At 42.5% G+C, this 20,260-nt stretch overlaps 1 protein-coding gene across 3 annotated transcripts in view; it reads right to left on the bottom strand.

The window, feature by feature from the left end:
• The window catches only part of ARHGAP42 (Rho GTPase activating protein 42), a 562,306-nt gene that overhangs the window by 65,964 nt on the left and 476,082 nt on the right, over positions 1-20,260 (bottom strand). For all 3 annotated transcript variants that reach the window (XM_069202384.1, XM_069202385.1, XM_069202383.1), the window contains exons 17-19: positions 16,834-16,939; positions 16,116-16,275; positions 15,264-15,408 (exon numbers count right to left, since the gene is read on the bottom strand). In XM_069202384.1, the coding sequence (XP_069058485.1) occupies positions 15,264-15,408; positions 16,116-16,275; positions 16,834-16,939 (411 nt within the window). The remainder of the gene's footprint in view (positions 1-15,263; positions 15,409-16,115; positions 16,276-16,833; positions 16,940-20,260) is intronic.

A 20,260-nucleotide genomic window follows, 5' to 3' on the forward strand; every position in this document is an offset into this window, starting at 1 on the left:
TTGGTTCTGCTAGGGGTCACACCGCACAGCATACGAGATTAATCAGTTCCTCTGGGTCCACAGAGACTGGCAAAGCACTTTAAGTCCACTTCCAAAGGTCAATCAGACAATCAGTCAGTCAATCTGGATTTGTAAAGTGCAGCTAATCACTGGGGATTCACCAGTCTGCACAATTAATTCTTGGGAGAAGTCAGGGACCTTGATCTTGGGTGCTGTGCACAAGGCCTTCTTTAGTGTTTCAAAAGCATTCTGGCTCACCTCTGTCCAGATAACCTGATGTGCTGCTTCTGGCTTACTGCTTCCTGGAAGTCAGCTCTGTCAAGAATGCAACAATGGTGCCATACCCGTAGACAAATCTCTTGTAGTAGCTGGTGAGGCCTAAGAATGCTCTCGCCTCTGCCTGGGTCTTGGGGGGTTGCCACGCCAGAATGGTTTAAATTTGTCCCAGAGGGGCTGCACCTTGCCTCCTACCACTTGGTGACCCAAGTAGGCCACTGGCCCCTGCCCTTCTGGCACATACTGGCCTTAATAGTCAGGCCTACCGTCTGAGGATTCTGAAACACTCCTCTGGGATAGTCGTTCCAGCTAGAACAGAGGACCCCAATGCCATCTAGGCAGGTGGCACTTTAGTTCTTCAACCCAGCTAGGACCTGCTTGATCAACCTCTGGAAAGTGGCAGGGGTGCTCTTCAACCTAAAGGGCTTGACCCAGAACTGGCAGTGCCCTTCTGGGGTACAGAACACTGACCTCTCTTTGGCCCCCTCGGTCAAAGAAATCTGCTAGTACCCAGGCGTTCAATCAAATGTACTGAAGAACTTGGCTGCTTCAACCCAATCTATGAGAGCATCAGCTCTGGTGATGGGGTATGCGTCAGTCATGGTGAGTGCATTGAGCACACAGTATTCTACAAAGAATCTAAGTTCTGGAGTAACACCTGGCGGGGCAACCTTGGGGACCAACACCACTGGGCTGGACCAAGGACAGTTTGAGTGCTCAATAACCCCTAACTCCAGCATCTTAAGACCTCCTCCTTAAAACTGTCTCTCACCTATCAGACATTCTGTATAATTTTACTCTTCACATGTGTGCTGTTCCCAGTGTCAATAGCAGGGATACACCATGTATTGAGTTCTGGGGTAAGAGAGAGTAAAGAGGCAAACTGCCCCAACAACTGGTGGCAGTCTATTGCTCCAGCGTCAGTGTATGGGAGAGACTGTCACCCTTCACTGACCAATCCTGCTCCTTGGCAGAAAGAAGGTTGGGGACAGGCTCACTAGCCTCTTCCATCCCATCATCTGTGACCAGAAACATGGTTAACTCAGACCTCTTAAAGTGGGGCTTGGGGCAATTGAGATGCAGAACATTTAAGTCAGCAGAACAGGAGGTCTGAAGGCAATACGTTCGGGAGAAACCACACCAAGGATGCCAAGTCTAACAGGGTATGAATAAGGACATGTTTAAATTTTGTTTGCTAACATTATCACATTTAAAGGTGCCATTTGACATTATATGATTAAATCAGCTGACAATATCCACTGGACATGCCTATAGGTTCTTTCTTACTGACAGGGATTGAATTGTGATCTGTTTCTAAATAATACATTTGATTTCATTATTCCACTATGACACTAAGTTATGACCTGCCTCTTTCTGAAGTCTCAGTGATTATTTTATTTTAAAGTACAAACAACATGTTGGATCATAGGGCTGCTTACGAATCAGACAATAAATAACCACTGCCAACTGTCTGGCCTTGGAAAGCCTGCAATGCTTTTACTGCATTTTCTATTTGTGTGCAAACATATGTTATAGTAATTAAAAGCGTAAAACAAATAAAAATATAATAAACAACCCTCAGAAGGTTGCGTGCATATGTTTGAGCTAAAACAATAACAGACAATGAGCCACTGCAAAAAATAACATATTTGTGAGGAAATTCATGAATCCTGCAAGACGAGACTGCAGTCTTTGAAGGAATTATGACACATTATGTGCTTTAATTAATGATTTATAACACCAACAATTGAAATGATTTCTTTGAAACAAATGAGTAATGTGTAATGAATAGGAAAACAAAGAATACTGATGTAAAGGAAAACATTAAAATGAAAGAAACACATGTAAAATAGCTATACTTTTGATCTTGATATGCACGTAACAGGTGGGTGTACGAGCTTCTTTGGGCAATTTATCAAATGGTTAAACGCAACTCGAAACGGTATGTTTTTGAGTTGAGCAGTGACGTCTTGAGGAGCTCTGTGAGACCCTGCTCCCTGGGCTGCGGATCATCTGGAGTAAGCAAAGTTTTAAAAAAGGAGGTATTCAGCCAGAGGGGGTCTGATCACTCTAGTGAAACAATGCTTTCCAAAATGTGGCAGACATTTTTTAATTAATATTTGACTGCCCTGCCTGTCTCCAACTTTGGAAGGTTTGGTGTTTGCAGTTTTGTCTGTGTTAAATATGATTATTATTATTATTGGACATGGTCTGATTTGCCAACGTGGAGCCCATCAGTGCATGGAATGTTTTACATTTTTAGAAAATCTGCCTGGTGTTCTGATTTTATAAAATTAAGAATGGAAAATTAAATATATTAGTGTCGCAACGTAATGGACTGGATGTATATTTAAGAGCAGGGAAACGTAAATGGCAAAATACAAAATATTCAATTCAAGGCTTGCCATATCATTTTACTGAAATGGTGCCCAGGAACGTGGAAGGAAGAAAGAGACTCAGGCAGGCTCTGGGTTATCTACACGAAGGATGTTGTATCCGTCTTATAACGAAAGTTTCACTGCATTGCTTGTCTGCTGCCAGTGAGAACACCGCCAAAAGACCGTCGCCGTGGCTACTAGCCGTCCACCATATTATGACCACAGATGGATTTCTGCCACAAAAATGGCGGAAATCAGGCTGTGGCCATACCGGCGGATGCGGTAAGGTGGTGCTGCTACCACCAGCAGCGCCACACCAGTAGACTGCCGCCAGCCATATTATGACATATAATACGGCCTGGCGGTGTTCTGCTAGTGGTCCCTGCTGGCAGTAGCAGCGCCCCGTCCCATCTCCTGCCGGAGGACCCCCTGGAACCAGGTAAGTCGGGTCTCTGACAGGGGAGGGGGTTGGGGGGGTTGTGTGTGGGTGTGTGTGAATGTATGTGTGTGTGAGAATGCGGGAGTGTGATGAGTGTTGAATGCGTGAGTGCATGTACGGGCGTGTATGTTGTGCAATGTTAATGCGTGTCTGCATGTATGTTTGGAAGTGTGTGCGGATGTGTGTGTGCTTGGCTGTATGCATGCATGTATGTATGTGTGAATGAGTGTGGGTATGCGTGTGTGTGTGTGCGTGAAGGGGGCGTGGATGTTGGAGGGTGAGGGGTAACTGGAGAGGTGGGGGGGAGACCCATATCAGTGACAGGGAAGGCATTCCCTGTCACTGATATGGCCTACCGCCATGGTTTCCGTGGCATTACGAATGCCATGAAAACCATGGCGATAGGCAGGGTCATAATCCCGCAGGCGGCACAATGGCAGCCGCTGGGCTGCAGATAGATATCTCCAGCCCGGCGGCTGTTACTGTCGTGGTGGTCGGAGTGGTACACTGGCCAGTGTCATAATGTGGCGGTACTTACCGCCACAATATCGCCGACTGCCGGGGTCTTAACGACCCCCTATGAATGGTAAGAAAAGTATGAGATTTACAATATATTTTATAAGAGAGGTTTCACTCGACATGGCTGTCTGTGGACTATTGGTTTCCTAGTGAGAAAGAGGAGTAGTGATCCTGTTCCCACGAAAGCATTGACAGAAGAAAGGGGAAGTAAAATGTTGCAAAGGCTTTAGATTGTACTGTCTATAATAGTGCATGTTCCTAGAGTACATTACCTAATTCCATTCTCTCCATAGCAACTTTACCCACATTCATGTTTCTCACTCTACTGAGTTTCTTGAACCTCTCTTTATGAGACGTTCTGCTTAGATTATTGAATTACTAAACTGATATTTGATGCTAAAGCTTTATGCTTAATGATCTCTCACAAATTCAGAACTCTTTTTGGGTTCTACCCGACACATTTTCATCCTCAATTCTAGAATAGGGATTCTTTCCTTAATGGAAGGTGCTTAATGCATTTAATGTGACTTACCTATTTTGATTATTGACAAAACTAATGACTGATTTTGATGAATTTATATGCTGGGTCAATAAAGATTAAATACTAAAGAGATAGATCAATAAAACCTTTAAAAGATCACATCAACACTCATTATTGACTGGGAATAGAACTGTGATTGTGCTGACAATTTAATTTAATGTAATCTGCTGGTTAATCTCAGCCAATGACGAAGATCCCTCAGCCCATGAGTAAACAGCAGGGATTTCTCTCCAATGAGTGGTAAACTGATAACTTAACTGAGATCACAGCTCCTGCACACTAATACTGCTGCCGAGGAACAAGTATGAATTGAAAAAAAGAATACAAATGTGTCCATCACAAGTGAGACATTCAGAAATTCAGAAAGGAGAAGATGTTGGCCAGTGAGCAGCAAGACAAAGGAAATCATTGTTGTTAGAAATGGGGTCTTTGGTTGGCAGTCAAGTTACCCCCTGTCCAAGCAAGGACCCTCACTCTTGTCAGGGTAAGTCACACACAATCCAAATTATCCTGTGCGCACCCTATCGTAGCTAGGCACTGAGCAGTCAGGCTTAACTTAGAAGGCAATTTGTAAAGTATTTGTGCAATAAATCATACAATAACACCATAAAGCACCACAAAAATACACCACACAATGTTTAGAAATATATATTATATTTATCTGGATAAATGCAGGTCAAAACTATTAAAATGCAATAAGTATATGTTGAGCTATCACGGAAAAGTGCTATAAAGTGTCAAGTCTTTTAAAAGCAAACAAAGTATCTTTGAAGCACAAAGTACCTGGTTCACGTGAAAAATCTCCACAAAGAACCGCAGAGGAGGAGATGTGTGGAAACAAAGGGGTGTGCATCGATTTCTCGGACCGCACACAGCGATGCGTCATTTAGTTTACACGCAGGGATGGCTGTGTGTCGATTTCCGGCACTCAGTTGTGGATTCTCTTCGGGTTGCAGGGTTTTCAGACGCCCCCGGGACAATGCATGGATTTCCTGTGCTGGCAGGACAAAGTCACAGGAGCTGCGTCGATCCAGTGGGCATTGCGTCTAGTTTTCTATTGCACGGCAGGTGCTGCGTCGATTCCTCTCTGGAAGTCAGGCTGCGTTGTTCCAGCTCGGCTGTGCGTCGAATTTCTGGTCGCTACGCTGGTTCTGCATCGATCTTCTTGTTGCAAAGCTGGGCTGCGTCGTTCCAGTTCAGCATGCAGTGAAATTTTCACCACGGTGCAGGCTGTGCGTCATTTCTGGCAGGCTATGCGTCAAATTTTGCTGCACAAGGAGTCCTTCTTGTAGAGATGAAGTCTTTTTGGTCCTGAGACACGGAACAGGAAACAAGCGCTATCCAAGCCCTTGAAGAGCACTTCTTCACCACAGCCAGAGAGCAGCAAGGCAGCAGGGCAACAGCAAGGCAGAGGTCCTTCACAGAAAGCAGACAGGTGAGTCCTTTGGGCAGCCAGGCAGTTCTTCTTGGTAGGATGCAGGTTATGGTTCCAGTTTCTTCTCCAGGAAGTGTCTGAGTTGGTGGGGCAGAGGCCCTGTTTACATACTTAAGTGTGCCTTTGAAGTGGGGGAGACTTCAAAGAGTGGTTTAGAAGTGCACCGGGTCCCCTTTCATTTCACTCCTGTCTGCCAGGGTTCCATTAGGGGGTGTGGCAGTCCTCTGTGTGAAAGCAGGCCCTCCACCCTTCCAGCCCAGAAAGACCCATTCAAAATGCAGATGTATGCAAGTGAGGCTGAGTATCTTGTGTTTGGGGTGTGTCTGAGTGAATGCTCAACTAAACCCAGCCAGACGTGGATTGTAAGGCACAGAAAGATTTAAGTGCAGAGAAATGCTCACTTTCTAAAAGTGGCATTTCTAAAATAGTAATATTAAATCCAACTTCACCAGTCAGCAGGATTTTGTATCACCATTCTTGCCATACTAAATATGACTTTCCTACTCCTTTCAGATCAGCAGCTACCACTCAAACAATGTATGAGGGCAGCCCTACTGTTACCCTATGAAGGGAGCAGGCCTCACAGCAGTGTAAAAACTAATTTAGGAGTTTTACACTATCAGGACATGTAAACTACATAGGTACATGTCCTACCTTTTGCCTACACAGCACCCTGCCCTAAGGGTTACTTAGGGCATACCTTAGGGGTATCTTATATGTAGATAAAGGGGAGTTTTGGGCTTAGCAAGTACCTTTAAATGCCAAGTCGAATTGGCAGTGAAACTGCACTCATAGGCCTTGCAATGGCAGACCTGAGACAAGGTTAAGGGGCTACTTAAGTGGGTGGCACAATCAGTGCTGCAGGCCCATTTGATGCATTTAATCTACAGGCCCTAGGCACATGTAATGCACTCTACTAGGGACTTATAAGTAAATAAAATAGTCCAATTGGGTATGAGCCAATGTTACCATGTTTAAAGGGAGAGAGCATATGCACTTTAGCACTGATTAGCAGTGGTAAAGTGAGCAGAGTCTTAAAACCAGCAAAAACAGTATCTAAAAAGTGGAGGGAGTTACGGGTGACCACCCTAAGGCTGTCAGGTCTAACAATTGTGTAAAATAGAGCACTAGATGTTCCTGGCTCAAGTAGGCCAGCATTTGTGATATGGCTCCACCCACAGGTCTGCTCCAAAGTAGGGGTGGGATGAATTTGTGCAATTACATAAAAGTTCCACCACTGGGCAGAAAATATGCAGTTCGCTCTGTAATTTAGAGCCCTGCAGCAGAAAATATTGCAGCTTGTGGCGATTGTTGGGATTTGGCCAGAATTCTGCATTAAAGAGTAATGCAGGTTGACCAAAATTAATGAAAGTTCTTGGAAATTAGAAGTTAGAAATACTGCTCCCATGGTGGTTGGCATGTAACCCCTCCTCTCAGCTCTCTGAAGCACATGCAGGGGGCCTGGAGCTGGGGTGAAATTAAGTAATTGTGTGTGTGTGTGTTTTTGTAGGAACAGTGTTCAAGAGGGTGTCTGAAGAGAATGGACTATTTCTCCTAGCACTATTGTAGACTATTTCTTTTGTAGGCCTATGTGCACATTGTGCTTAAGTAGAATACCATCGCTCACAGTAAAGGGAGCCAAAGACTGAAAATCGCTGACCCTTTGTGATATGATTTATGCTCTGGTGGGGGTAAGCAAAGAGTGAAGGACAACTGAACAGACCAAAGTATGATTAGGGCTGACAAAAAGCCCCTATATATATATATTTATTATAAAATGTCTAAAGTTCTGAAAGGCTGGATGTAAAAATACACTGGAAATAAAATGTACTGCAATAAAAATTCAGTTTCTCTATTAACTGCCTGTTTACAGTATGGGTCAGGTCTCCAAAATAGTTCTGCCTATACCTGTAGTTACATACAATATATCTGTATCTATTTTCTTATTTATGCACTGTTAGAAATGGGGTCTGTGGTTGACAGTCAGGTTACCCCCTGTTCAAGCAAGGACCCTTACTCTATACAGAGTAACAGAGAATCACCCTCAGCTAAACGCTGTTTACCCCCTTGGTAGCTTGGTAGAGCAGTAGGCTTACCTTCTGAGTGCTACATGTAAAGTATTTGTACCAACACACACAGTAACTTAATGAAAACACTACAAAATGACACCACACAGGTTTAGAAAAATAGGAAATATTTATATAAACAAAACAAGATGAAAACGACAAAAATCCACAATACACAAGTCAAGTTATGAATTTTTAAAGATTAAATTCAAAAATAGCGCTTAGAAACACAAAATGCTTTGATGAGGTGTTGCCACGGTGTCGTGACGGGGTCGTTCCCAACAATCCGACAACAACGGCGCCGGCCACGGAGTCAGCAGACCCCCAGGTACAGTACCTTGGTGAAGAATGAAAACATTCTGATGTGCGAAATCGGGGATCGCGACGTCTGTGCGAAACGTTGAATCCGTGCACTTCGAGCAGCGTCGGTCACGACGTGGTGCGGCGACTTCCACTGAGTCGCAGACTTTGGCGGGGCTGCAACGGTTTCGGGTCTGCGAAGGTCGTCGCGTTCCAGCGAAGATCATGGAGTCGGTTGCAGGCAGCGTCACCGGATTCAGCAGCGGCAGAGGTCCGGAGTCATCCGAAATCGATTTCCTTGGATTTTCACCAGCTTTTCCTTTCAAGGGCCCAGGGACTGGATAGGGCACCACTTGACAGAGCAGGAGTCTCAGCAGAGAGTCCAGGTGCTGATAAGGGAGACGTCCTTGCTGTCCCTGAGACTTGAAACAACAGGAGGCAAGCTCTAAATCAAGCCCTTGGAGAGTTCTTCTCAAGATGGAAGGCACACAGCAGAAGCAGCAACTACAGGTTAGCTCTACAAAGGACAGTCACAGGCAGGGCAGCTCTTCAGCTCTTCTCCAGGCAGAGGTTCCTCTTGTTTCCAGAAGTGTTTCTAAAGTCTGTGGTTTTGTGTGCCCTTCTTATACCCAATTTCTCCTTTGAAGGAGGCCTATTTCAAAGTAAAGTCTCTTTTGAATGTGAAATCCTGCCTTGCCCAGGCCAGGCCCCAGACACTCACCAGGGGGTTGGAAACTGCATTGTGTGAGGGTAGGTACAGCCCTTTCAGGTGTGAGTGACCACTGCTCCCCTCCCTCCTAGCACAGATGGCTCATCAGCAAAATGCAGACTACACCCCAGCTCCCTTTGTGTCACTGTCTAGTGTGAGGTGCAAACAGCCCAACTGTCAAACTGACCCAGACAGGGAATTAGCAAACAGGCAGAGTCACAGAAATGGTATAAGCAAGAAAATGCTCACTTTCCAAAAGTGGCATTTTCAAACACACAATCTTAAAATCAACTTTACTAACAGATGTATTTTTAAATTGTGAGCTCATAGACCCCAAACTCCACATGTCCATCCACTCCCAAAGGGAATCTACACTTTAATAATTTTTAAAGGTAGCTTCCATGTTAACCTATGTGAGGGAAAGGCCTTGCAACAGTGAAAAACGAATTTAGCAATATTTCACTGTCAGGACATATAAAACACATTACTGTATGTCCCACCTTAACCATACACTGCACCCTGCCCTTGGGGCTACCTAGGGCCTACCTTAGGGGTGTCTTACATGTAAGAAAAGGGAAGATTTAGGCCTGGCAAGTGGGTGCACTGGCCAAGTCGAATTTACAGTTAAAAACTGCACTCACAGACACTACAGTGGCAGGTCTGAGACATGATTACAGAGCTACGTATGTGGTTGGCACAACCAGTGCTGCAGGCCCAGTAGTAGCATTTGATTTACAGGCCCTGGGCACCTCTAATGCACTTTACTAGGGACTTACCAGTAACTCAAAAATGCCAATCATGGATAAACCGATTACATACAATTTACACAGAGAGCATATGCACTTTAGCACTGGTTAGCAGTTCAAAAGCCAACAGCAACAGGTCAGAATAAATAGGAGGCAAAAAGATTGGGGATGACACTGCGTAAGCAAAAAAGTCCAACATGCACGTATGTTTGTGTTGATACTTCTGCACAGCAATCCTAGCTTAGGAGTATGCAGTTGCTTTACTGATTAATAAGGGGGCATCATAATTTTGCCAGGAAAGCAAAGAAAAATTGTGCACAATGGTACACGAGAGAAAAGAGGGCAGAGAGGTTGTTGTTGCCGAGTAGCAGCAGTAGGAGCTGTAATATGCTGGGTCTGAACATTCTCCAAGACATGAATGTTGCACGTCGAAGACCACATAAGAACATGCTCCAGTATTTGGGGTTAGTTGACTTTTCTCATTTTCTTCATACTAAAAATTTTCACCTATTGAAAACAGTCTTTCTTGTCCTAGATTGCCTTGGAGTCAAAAGCATTCATCCATCTTGGAGAAAAGGTATATTCAGTTTCCCCAAAATTAGTTATCCCAGCATTTTGCGATATTGCCATCCCAGTTCATGTCATAGTATTGCTCTAAAATGTGGCAAACAATAAAGAAAAAAACACTGCACTAATATTATCCAATTGCCGGTGGCGAAGTCAGGGTATCACGGGCTCCACTGCGAGAAAGGAACTGGGCTCTCCAGGCCCTTTTTTGGTATCAAAAATATAGCCACTAATGGAGGTGCAGTGGGCCCTTCCACCCATGGGAAATGGCGCCACTGCACCTCCTGCCCTATTGACAGCTATGCCACTGCCTTTTGCTTTTTCTTAGCATGAGACAGACAAAAGAACAGCGAGATTGAGATGTTTTAGGTACTGCAGGATAGCATATCACTGATTGCGCTGCACTTGACAAAGTCAAGGCCAAAGTAACACGTCATGTCTCCATTTCAGAAAGGCACAGAAAGTGCACGCAGTGAAATATGTCATATAATTATATAAAACGTTGTTTTTAAAAATGACTATGCAAAAAAATATTAAATTATGTTGTACGTATACAACAGGCATGTGCTACTTTTTTTCCGCAAATGTATCTCTGGAATGAAAATGAACGTAACCCCGTGTTAGAGTACCATCACTTGTTTACTTTGTCCCACAGACAAGTAATGTTCTGTACTAAGTGCCGCCAGGGACCGCTTATCATTCTATGCAGTGTTTACCCGTTCTCTGAAGGTTTCATGAAAACACGAGATCTCTCGGTCAGGAAAATGCGCAACCTCATGTGCGTGTGGCTACGTCATCTACGGATCAGAAACGCCAGTCATCAGTCAAAACCTAAGTGTTAGACGGGGCATGATTGCTATCGTTTCCAAAAGGCGAGAACTATCTATATTGAGACACGTGGCTACATGTTAAATATGAGTTGTTTATAAACAAAGGGAAGGCTGAGACTTTGCAAATTCAGATATCCACTGGCAGTGCGTGGGAGACGGGGACCATAGCCCTGACATGACAAGTTTTCAAGACCCCAACTCCATTGATAAATCAGGGCATGCTGGACGTTTGAGAACTCAATAGCACTATGCAAATGAATCACACTGTAAAATTCTAGCTACGCCTCCACTTAGAAGGTGCCAGTGGGGCGGGGAAAGGGTTAACAAGAGAGGGGTTGTGAGTGGAGATTACAGCCGTCATCATCTGTGACGTGATTGGCCTGATGCAAAACCATTGTCAAGGGCACATCACATGCCTGTGGCAGAATTTGCAGCCTATCCTCACAGGGTATTTTGCATCCCAGGCTGCTTTCAATCCATATTTTTTCCAAGGGTGCAATGAAAAAGTATGTTTGAGAATAGTCTAGACTAGGTGGGTTTATGGCTAAACTGTATAAAACAAACACACTATTGTGCTTCCTCCTCAGCAGGAGCCCATATTAAAGTTGAAGTTACAACTCTCATCCTAACAGCCCCCTTTGTCTGATAAAGACTTTGGCCTCACGAAATATATTAACAGCAAGTAAAAATCCCATCCATATCCATGCCCTTACTGCATAGAAAAGGAACAAAGTTTGGCTAAACCTAAATCTTGGTTAGAACGACTGCCCTGCAACCCTCAACACAATATTACCGATGGGTTTAATGCTACTGGCAGCAACAGCCTGGCAAATAAGAAGGGCTCAGGTGGGTATGCACTCAGATGGATTGGATTCATATCTAAATTGTGGCACTGAGAGCATTGAGTTTGAGATCAACGAGCAACTCTTGATCAACCTGCTGCCTTTGTCCTATTCACAATTCCTCGTGAAGCATAGCATCTTGAAAGATCATGGGACCACACAGTAGGCCTCTGGGGTGGACGGAATGCATTAGGTTGAATTAAGTCCTTTCCATGCCATCATCCAATCTTGGCTTCCTTTCAGTCCCAAAGATTTTCCAAAGTTGTATTGGAAAGCCGCCTTTTTCTGCTTTAGGGCCCAGTGAATGGGAAGCCTTGCCACGTGAAGAATACAATGACACTAATGAACTTAAGGAAGGGCTAATTCTAATTAGCAGAGCTCAGTAAGCAAATATCGGTTCATTGCCCAAGAAAAACATAAAAGTAGGTACAGAGTTTTAGAAGCCACCCTGAACGTACCTTTACTTTTTCTTTGGTGTTCATAAACATTCTCAATAGTATGTGTGAAAAGCTGGAAAAGGTTTCCAGGCATACTACTGGGAAAGACGTGCAACTATTTCTATATGCTTCTATTCCTATCGGGTAGAAATCTACACAAGTTGAATGGAGCCTCCTTTGCAAATGCTCTCTTTTTTCCAAAGCGAAAGCATTTTTTTCCTGAGCAGTAAACTCTAATCCTGCACTCATAGAAAATCTGAGGTGAGAGCCATTATTCTTCTCAATCTGGAATTAGAATAATATTTTACCATTTCAAGGTATGAAAAGGATAAGATAAAAGTTTAAGAATACCCTCAAATACACATTTCAAACTTCCAAGACAAAGCACCATTTGGAATGCCCACTTTGCACCCACCCCACTACTTCAATCTATCAATCAAGTGACATTTATAAAGCGCGGCTTATCACCCGGGGGGTCTCAGGGTACTAGCTGGGGGACACGAGTCAGTCATAGAGCCAGGCCTCGAGGTCCTTCCTGAACTGAGCCAGCAAAAGGCGCTGCCTGAGGTGCAGCGGCATTGTGTTCCAGGTCTGTGTAGTGAGGTAGGAGAAGGACATTCCTTCAGCCGTGTTCTTCTGGATCCTGGGTATGGTGGTGAGGGCCAGTTGAGCAGAGCCAAATTGCCTGGAGGGTGTGTAGAAGGAGAGGCGGTGGTTGAGGTAGGCAGGCCTGATGTTGTGAAGGGCCTTGTGTGTGTGTGTCAGGAGCTTGAAAGTGATGCGTTTGTTGATGGGGAGTCAGTGAAGTTGGCAGGGGATGTCCAGTATCAGTCTGGCTGTTCTGTATTTTCTGAAGTGTAGTTTGGAGTTTCTTGTTGATTTCGGCATAGAGCACGTTGCTGTAGGTGAGGTTACTGCTGATGAGAGTGCGAGTGACTGACCTTCTTGCATCAATGGGTATCCACTTGAAGATCTTCCAGAGTAGGCTGCAAGTATGGAAGCATGAGGATGAAATGGTGTTGACATGGAGGGTCATGGATAGTGACGAGTTGAGGATGAGGCCAATGCTGTGTGTGTGGTCGGTAGGAGAAGGGGCAGTTCCGAGGGCGCTTGGCCACCAGGAGTCATCTCATGCAGTAGTGGTGGGGCCCAGAACGAGGATCTCTGTCTTGTCCAAGTTAAGCTTGAGGCAGCTGTCTCTCATCCTTCATTCTGTAGTGAAAGTTCTCCTTGGTTGTTGATGGATCATCAGTGAGGGAGAGAATGAGCTGTGTGTCATCGGCATGTCAGACGATGTTGAGCCCATGGTTCTGACAATCTTGGTTAGCGGGATCATGTAGAGGTTATAGAATGTGGGGCTCAGGAAGGGGCCCTGGGGAATTCCGCATCTGGTTTCTGTTGGCTTCGAGGTGAAAAGTGGGAGCCTGACTCTCTGGGTTTGGCTGGTGAGGAAGGAGCAGATCCACTCCAGGGCTTTGCTGCGGGTGCCAACTTTGGGTAGTCTTTGGGAAACAGTGTTGAAGGCAGTGGAGAGGTCGAAGAGGAAAAGGGTTTCTGTTTCACCAAGGTCCAATAGAGAGCGGATATCATCCATATTAGGAGGGGTCTAGGATGTGGTTGGTCTTGATGAAGTTGATAGGCTTTGTGTTGATCGCTTTTTCGATTACCTTGGCTGGAAAAGGGAGCAGTAGAATTGAGTAGACTTTCCTACTAGAGATTTCTCCACAGTTGTGGTAGAGAAATCCCCAGTAATAAATGCATGTACACCTGCCAGGAATATTTGTGTGAATTTCTTGCAAGCATAAATGTGGTATATCACTCATAAATATAAGAGCATAGCTGAAAATACCATTGTGAATAGACAGCAACGTCTATTTTGTCTGGATTTTTTAATTTACTCTGCTAGGTGCTTAGCGGCAACTAATAAGTTGTGTGCACAATGTAAATAAATACATGTATAAATAAATAAAGATAACGCATTTCTTAAAAATAATTTCACATATGAAATAGGTCTCAACAAAGAAACCCCAATTCACTAATAGCCTTTTTAGACAATGAAAGCATTTTGCCATGTACTTATTAAAATGGAAGTTACTGATTTTGCCTCAGAGTTAATTCCATCTTTCTCATATGAATGGTAGAGAAAATGTATTTCTCCAATCCATTTCTTATTTTAAAGCACCACAAAAATAGAGTGAAATCGATGCAGACTGTATTTTGCTCCCTGGGGTATGTCACCATTTGCTCTGTCACAGATTTTCTTATACCTATCCTGTTTACACTGTGCAATCTATATTACTATTTTATCTACCAAAGCAACATCCGAGTGTTGAAGCAGTATTCACTGACTGTCACATTTACTGCTATGCTTCCACACTGATATAAATCTGATATTGAAAATAAAGATTTGTGTATTTTGGATTTGGTTTTGAGTGAACAAATGTTCAATTTCAAATATCCTGCTTTTAGTTTCCTCATTTTATAATGCTTCCTTTACATTTTATAAAGTGCTGAAATCACCCTGTCTCAGATTAATTTTGCAAAGTTAGGTATTTTCAAGTCCTACAACGTTTTATCAGTGCAAGTTGGGATTTTGTGTGTTGATATTCTCGCTAATTTACACATTTGTGCTTACTATAGGTGCACTCTACTGCTAATTGCATTAGCGTATTACTCTTTTCAAAGACCATTTATTCCTCGGTGCTCTAAGACAAATTTGTAACAACGAGGTAAGGAAATTCCAAATTAGCTAAATTACGAATTCAGATTTTAGTTCGATTTTTAAAATAATTTTGGCATCTGTTTCTAGAAGCGTGAACTTTATAAATACCTTCCAGAAATGATGGGGCCTACAGTGTTACTGAAACAGTAAACCCCACATCAATTCCATGTAATCAATGAGTGAGAAAACAGTTCAGCTACTAATAACTTAACTGGTTTATGTGTTAAAAGCAGATATGTTGTACGGTGACCAGCTTGCTATCAGTTTTCTCTTAACAAATCACTTATAGAGACGCAGGTGAGCAGTAAACAAAGATACATGTGTCTGAATATTTGCATGATGTCTGTCTGAATATTTGCATGATGTCAGATCTATTATAGAATTTGCAAAATATACTTGGAAACAAATAGCTCATGATCTGAGAGAAGGAGAAGTGATCCGCCATATCGTACTTACTGTCTGGATCTGCTAAGCAAGGTGTATATCTTCCTTTTGGCTTCCTAGGTCCTGTTGAGAGGCAAATTGCTCTTGTCCTCCTGGAAGCTGCCCGTGGTTGAGCCTGAGGAAGGGGTATGTTGGGGTCTGGAGCGGTATGAAAGATCTGAATGGAACAAAGGTTGAAAGATATCCAACAAGGATCAAACGAGGAGTCAGGCGACTATTTTATTCCTATGAAAAAATATCAGACATTACATCTGCAGATTACTTGCCTACATCCTGCTTCAAACCTGTCAGCCTCATGATCCCCATATTATTTGCTCTAAATATATAAAGCATCCAAATATGGTTAGAGTGAATGGAAAAAACACAGCCTAAGAAACTTATCTTCTTTCTTTGGGTCACTATTCTACCCCCTCTCCCCAAAACCAAAGTGCTGCAGCATCCACAAATTACGGTGGTGTATAGTAAGTTTAAGCTAATATAGGAGTGACATGGGAAATTTTTTTATGCAAATGAGAAACCCAGATTTCACATAAATATGATGAGGTGTCTTGTTCACAATGAGCATAGTGGTGGGTTTGATTCTCGAAAAATTGTGTTGTCAATTGGGTGAAGCTTAGTCCTGAAATGGTGCTCTGAGGAGGTGGGACATGGCCAGAAGGAACTGGTGAATAGAAAGGACTTGGTATGGGAGTTGTAGAGGTAGAGAGAAAGAGAGAGAGAGATTAGACCAGACGTGGACCTATCCACCTGTCACTTTTGAGTTCCAATTATATAAAAGGCTCATTCAAACATGGACGTTTGGAGGACAACAGTGGTAACACAATTAAATAGTCTGAACCAACTAGTGGAAAAACTACAGTTTACCTTTTCATAATGTTCAATTAAAATTTCAACAACAATGTTCTGAAATTTTATGTTCATCATAGCTGCCACTGTTTCCTCTTGTGCTCTCATCAGTGTTGGGCCAAATATTACACCAAGATTAGAGACAGTCATGAGATTTTGTTGGCTGTGAAGGGATACCCTATAAAATAATTAAAATAAAGATGTCAATGAGCCATACAAGAGATGTAGAACAAACCTTAACTTTCAAACCACACTGTTGATTTGAAAGATCCATATTGTGACAAATTCGCTCAACGTCACTGCACAGGAACATTTCCACGCTTGCTTTATATTGCCAAATTGCAAAAACATAATTCGGCAAGAAAAATATAGCTGACATTTTAACAGTTCTAAAAAAGACGAGGAACGGGCATATATGGGGATACTTTCTACCTGCGTCATACAAGGCCACTGATAGCATTGCCGTCACTCTATTACCACTAATTTAATAAGAAAATGCAGATTTGAAATTACTACGAAGTTGCATTTAGTTATCAGGCACTGGAATATTAATTATGCTTTTGTTCCTAAGTTTAATTCGTTTCTAAGTTTTGGTTTAAGGAAATGTACAGTTTTAATCATGTTTTAATACGTCTTGGTCTAGCATTTATTCAATGGTGATCAATAATGAATTCATGCAAGGATTAGGATGCGCTTGAACGACAATGTACACATAATTAAGAAGAAGATTAATTACTTGACCAAATGGTTAATTAATATGTCCAGCATCTCTTTGTTTTTATCGGGTAGTTTATGAACCAGTGCATGTACCGCCTCCACTCTGTAATTTTGATCATCAGATTCTGAAATACAACAAAAAACACTCTGAGGTGCAGATAAGAGCATACACATAAACAATGAAAATACATAAATAATAAAATATATAATCAAACTGCCGAGTCACTATCAGGTTTGAAAAGCAGGACTGTGTTAAAAGATTTTAAGGTTTACAGTAAGGGTGGCAATCCCTTTTCTTAGGGACTTCCAAAAAGTAATCTATCCTTGCACGGGTATATAGGAGTGCAAATTTAGCAATCCTTTCTTCTAGCTATTTCTACCAAGTGGTCCACCAGACGACTGGGGACAGGAGGTGCAAGGGGGTCAGTCTTCCAATTTCAACCACATAGATGTCAGACATACCTACTAAAATCCCCAAGCACACCACATAAATATAGACCTGCTATGTGCAGGTCTACAGTGGTGTGGTGTGCAGCCGTTAACAGCAGGCATGCAGCTGAGTATTAGCCACCCTTTAATTCAGCAACAGCACACAATATAGAACCCCGCTTCAGGTCCAGCTTGCAGCATGCCACACCAACAACTCATCGACAACCACTTTTTCTTTATAAAAGTATTTTAGTCAGAAGGCCAACTTTCTACTTTCCACTGGGATGAACCTGCTCCCTGTATCTGCCTTGCGCTCCATTACAGTCAGCCTTAACTTTAGACTTTAACGTGATCTAGTGTGAGCAGATCACCACAGCTTCTGCTTTGTGCTTTTTGGCACTATTTTCAATTCAAACTTTAAAAATTCATATCTCCGGTTCTACATTTAGTTTTTTTTTCATTTTGGTATCATTTTATTCACAAACATTTACTATATTTCTTTCTAATTTCATTCGGGATTTTTCTTGTTGTGTTTTCACTTTAGTACTGTTTGAGTGCTACCAAGGATTAAGTACCCATTTATTTAATCACTTTGGTGGTTCACCCTGACAAGGATTGTGATAACATTTTGAAGTGGATTACCACAACCTTCAATTAAACACCAATTTCTTACACACACTTTGAAAGGTGCCAGACTTTTACATGTGCTTGTGACAGAACTGTTACACAGTATTTAGACTGCCAATAGCCCCCATCCTGCACATTCTATTGAACTTAGAGGAGTCACTGCTGACCATTTAGGCCTGCCTATTGTGTGCTCTTGGGAGGAATTTCACACCTCTCTCACACCTCTTCCTAGGTAGACCATGGACCAGTAGGTGCTGGAGAGTTAATGCATATTAGCCTTCAGGAAATTCAGGCAGGGAAAAGGAAACGTTTTAAAAGTTACTTTTTCTTAATATTTATTAAACATTCAACTTCATTATCAAATTGGATTTCAACAACTATTACAAATAGTGGTCTATTATATCAGCTGATCAAATTCCTAAGATACAGGATTAGTATTTAAAACTGTATTCTGATTGTCTACATAATACTGCTATGTCTGACACATTGAAAATAGCTATTAGGGCCTTGCAACTCTAGGGACCCGGTAATACAAATTTTCCACCTATCCCACTTTTAAATACTATGTGCCCTGCCTTATGGGCTACAAGGCCCACATAGCGGTGACTTGATGATATTTGAATTGAAGGTCTTTACCTGTCAAAAAATGTTATTTTGACAAAGTCACACTGCAGGTTTTACACTGCAGCACTTATGCTACACAGGCCCATAATCATGTTTGTACTGCCATTGTAGTGGAATGCACAATAGGTGCTGCAGTCCACAAGTGGACTTTTACTTCCAGGCCCTGAGTGCACTTTCTCTACCATATACCAAGGACTTACAGGCAAGTTAAATGTGTCAATTAGGAACACACCAATTTAACCATGTTTATAGTGAGAGAACAAGCACCTTACTTCTGGTTAGTAGAGGTAAAGCATGCAGAGTCCTACAGCCAGCAATAATATGGTCCATGGATGACCATGCAGAAAAGGTAGATGTTCTACAAACATCATTAGCTCTCTGACCACAAACCCATTAGTTTAAAATTGCTCAAATTATCCCACAAGGCTATTAACAATGTTGGACTGATATATTTCAAATACAAATTCCTTATCCCTCAGCCTTCTTGCCCCTAGGTTCAGTATCCAAACATATCCTTGTGATTGCTTGCTTTCAGCACTACTGGACTGGTGGCCACTCTTTTTTGTTCTAACATGTGAAATTCAATTACCACTGGCATCATAACGATATTTTGTAATAACCTATTAAAAAGAAAGCTGAAAACATGTCTCTTTGTCTAAACTTGAATGCTGTTCCAATTGTTCTCTCCAGGATGTCTGTCTTCAGACATAAGTCTGCTTTACAAACGTGTTAACATAACACTTGGAATTCTGATGAATGTCATTTTATATTGATTGTGAAATTCACTGATGATTTTATGTATTTGTTTTGATTGACATTATTCAGTGGCCCAGCTCCACCCTTTATCTATATAGTTATTTGTTCTCTTTCTCCCATTCAGTAGAATGTCTTCTAATGAAATATGTTCTCGTGTAAGGAGGATATAATTTGTTTTTCTCTTTTTTTAAGAAATACATAGAAACGAACTCTCACTTAAACTGTGATGGACTGACTACTAATCTCTCAGCATAGCACATGTGACAGCTAAGTCACTATATCAAGAGCTAGTCCAGCAAATCTCAGCTTTTCTGATGCACTGGCAGTTGTTTTTCATATGAGGCAGGTGGTGCTACCATGGCAAGAGCTGACGTGGATGAAATGGAGATCAACAATCTCTGTTCATGCCCCATGGCAGGTCACTATGCAACCCAATACTCTTGGCCCTGACAGGCCCCATAAATTTTTTCTCCAACCACACCACTTTCTCAGTTTGTTGTGTTAAGTTTCCATGGTTATCATGGTAGTTTCAAACACAAGGCATATAGTCGGAAATGGTGTCAGATGGGTCATCTTAAATTTGGCAGCTGGTGTGAAGGCCTTTCAGCCAGCATCTCAGCTACCAAATGAGGAGTCCCCGTGGTGAAACGTCATGCATATGCCATTGAGAAAACAGCATTACCCCATCCTATTAGTGAGGATGGGGCAATGAAGAAGGGGGCAAGTTGGGACTCCTACTTTTTGGGTGGATTTGAAAGAGCATTGTCTGCATTACATTGTCCGGCAAGTTCTTTTAAATGTTATTATACCAAGTCCCGTATTTTATTTTCATCAACGCTTTACAATCCATTACAGCCCGTATTAACTTCTGCTTTCTGTGGCTACTTCACAGCTGTAAGTATGTATTAACTATGGATGACTACACCCAACGATGCAGGAAAAAGTTGTAAATGGGTTAAAATATCAGGTGCACCATATCTGGCATCAGCATGTAACAGTGGATGCTGGTT

Source organism: Pleurodeles waltl, chromosome 8 (genome assembly GCF_031143425.1).
Source record: "Pleurodeles waltl isolate 20211129_DDA chromosome 8, aPleWal1.hap1.20221129, whole genome shotgun sequence".
NCBI lineage: Eukaryota > Metazoa > Chordata > Amphibia > Caudata > Salamandridae > Pleurodeles > Pleurodeles waltl.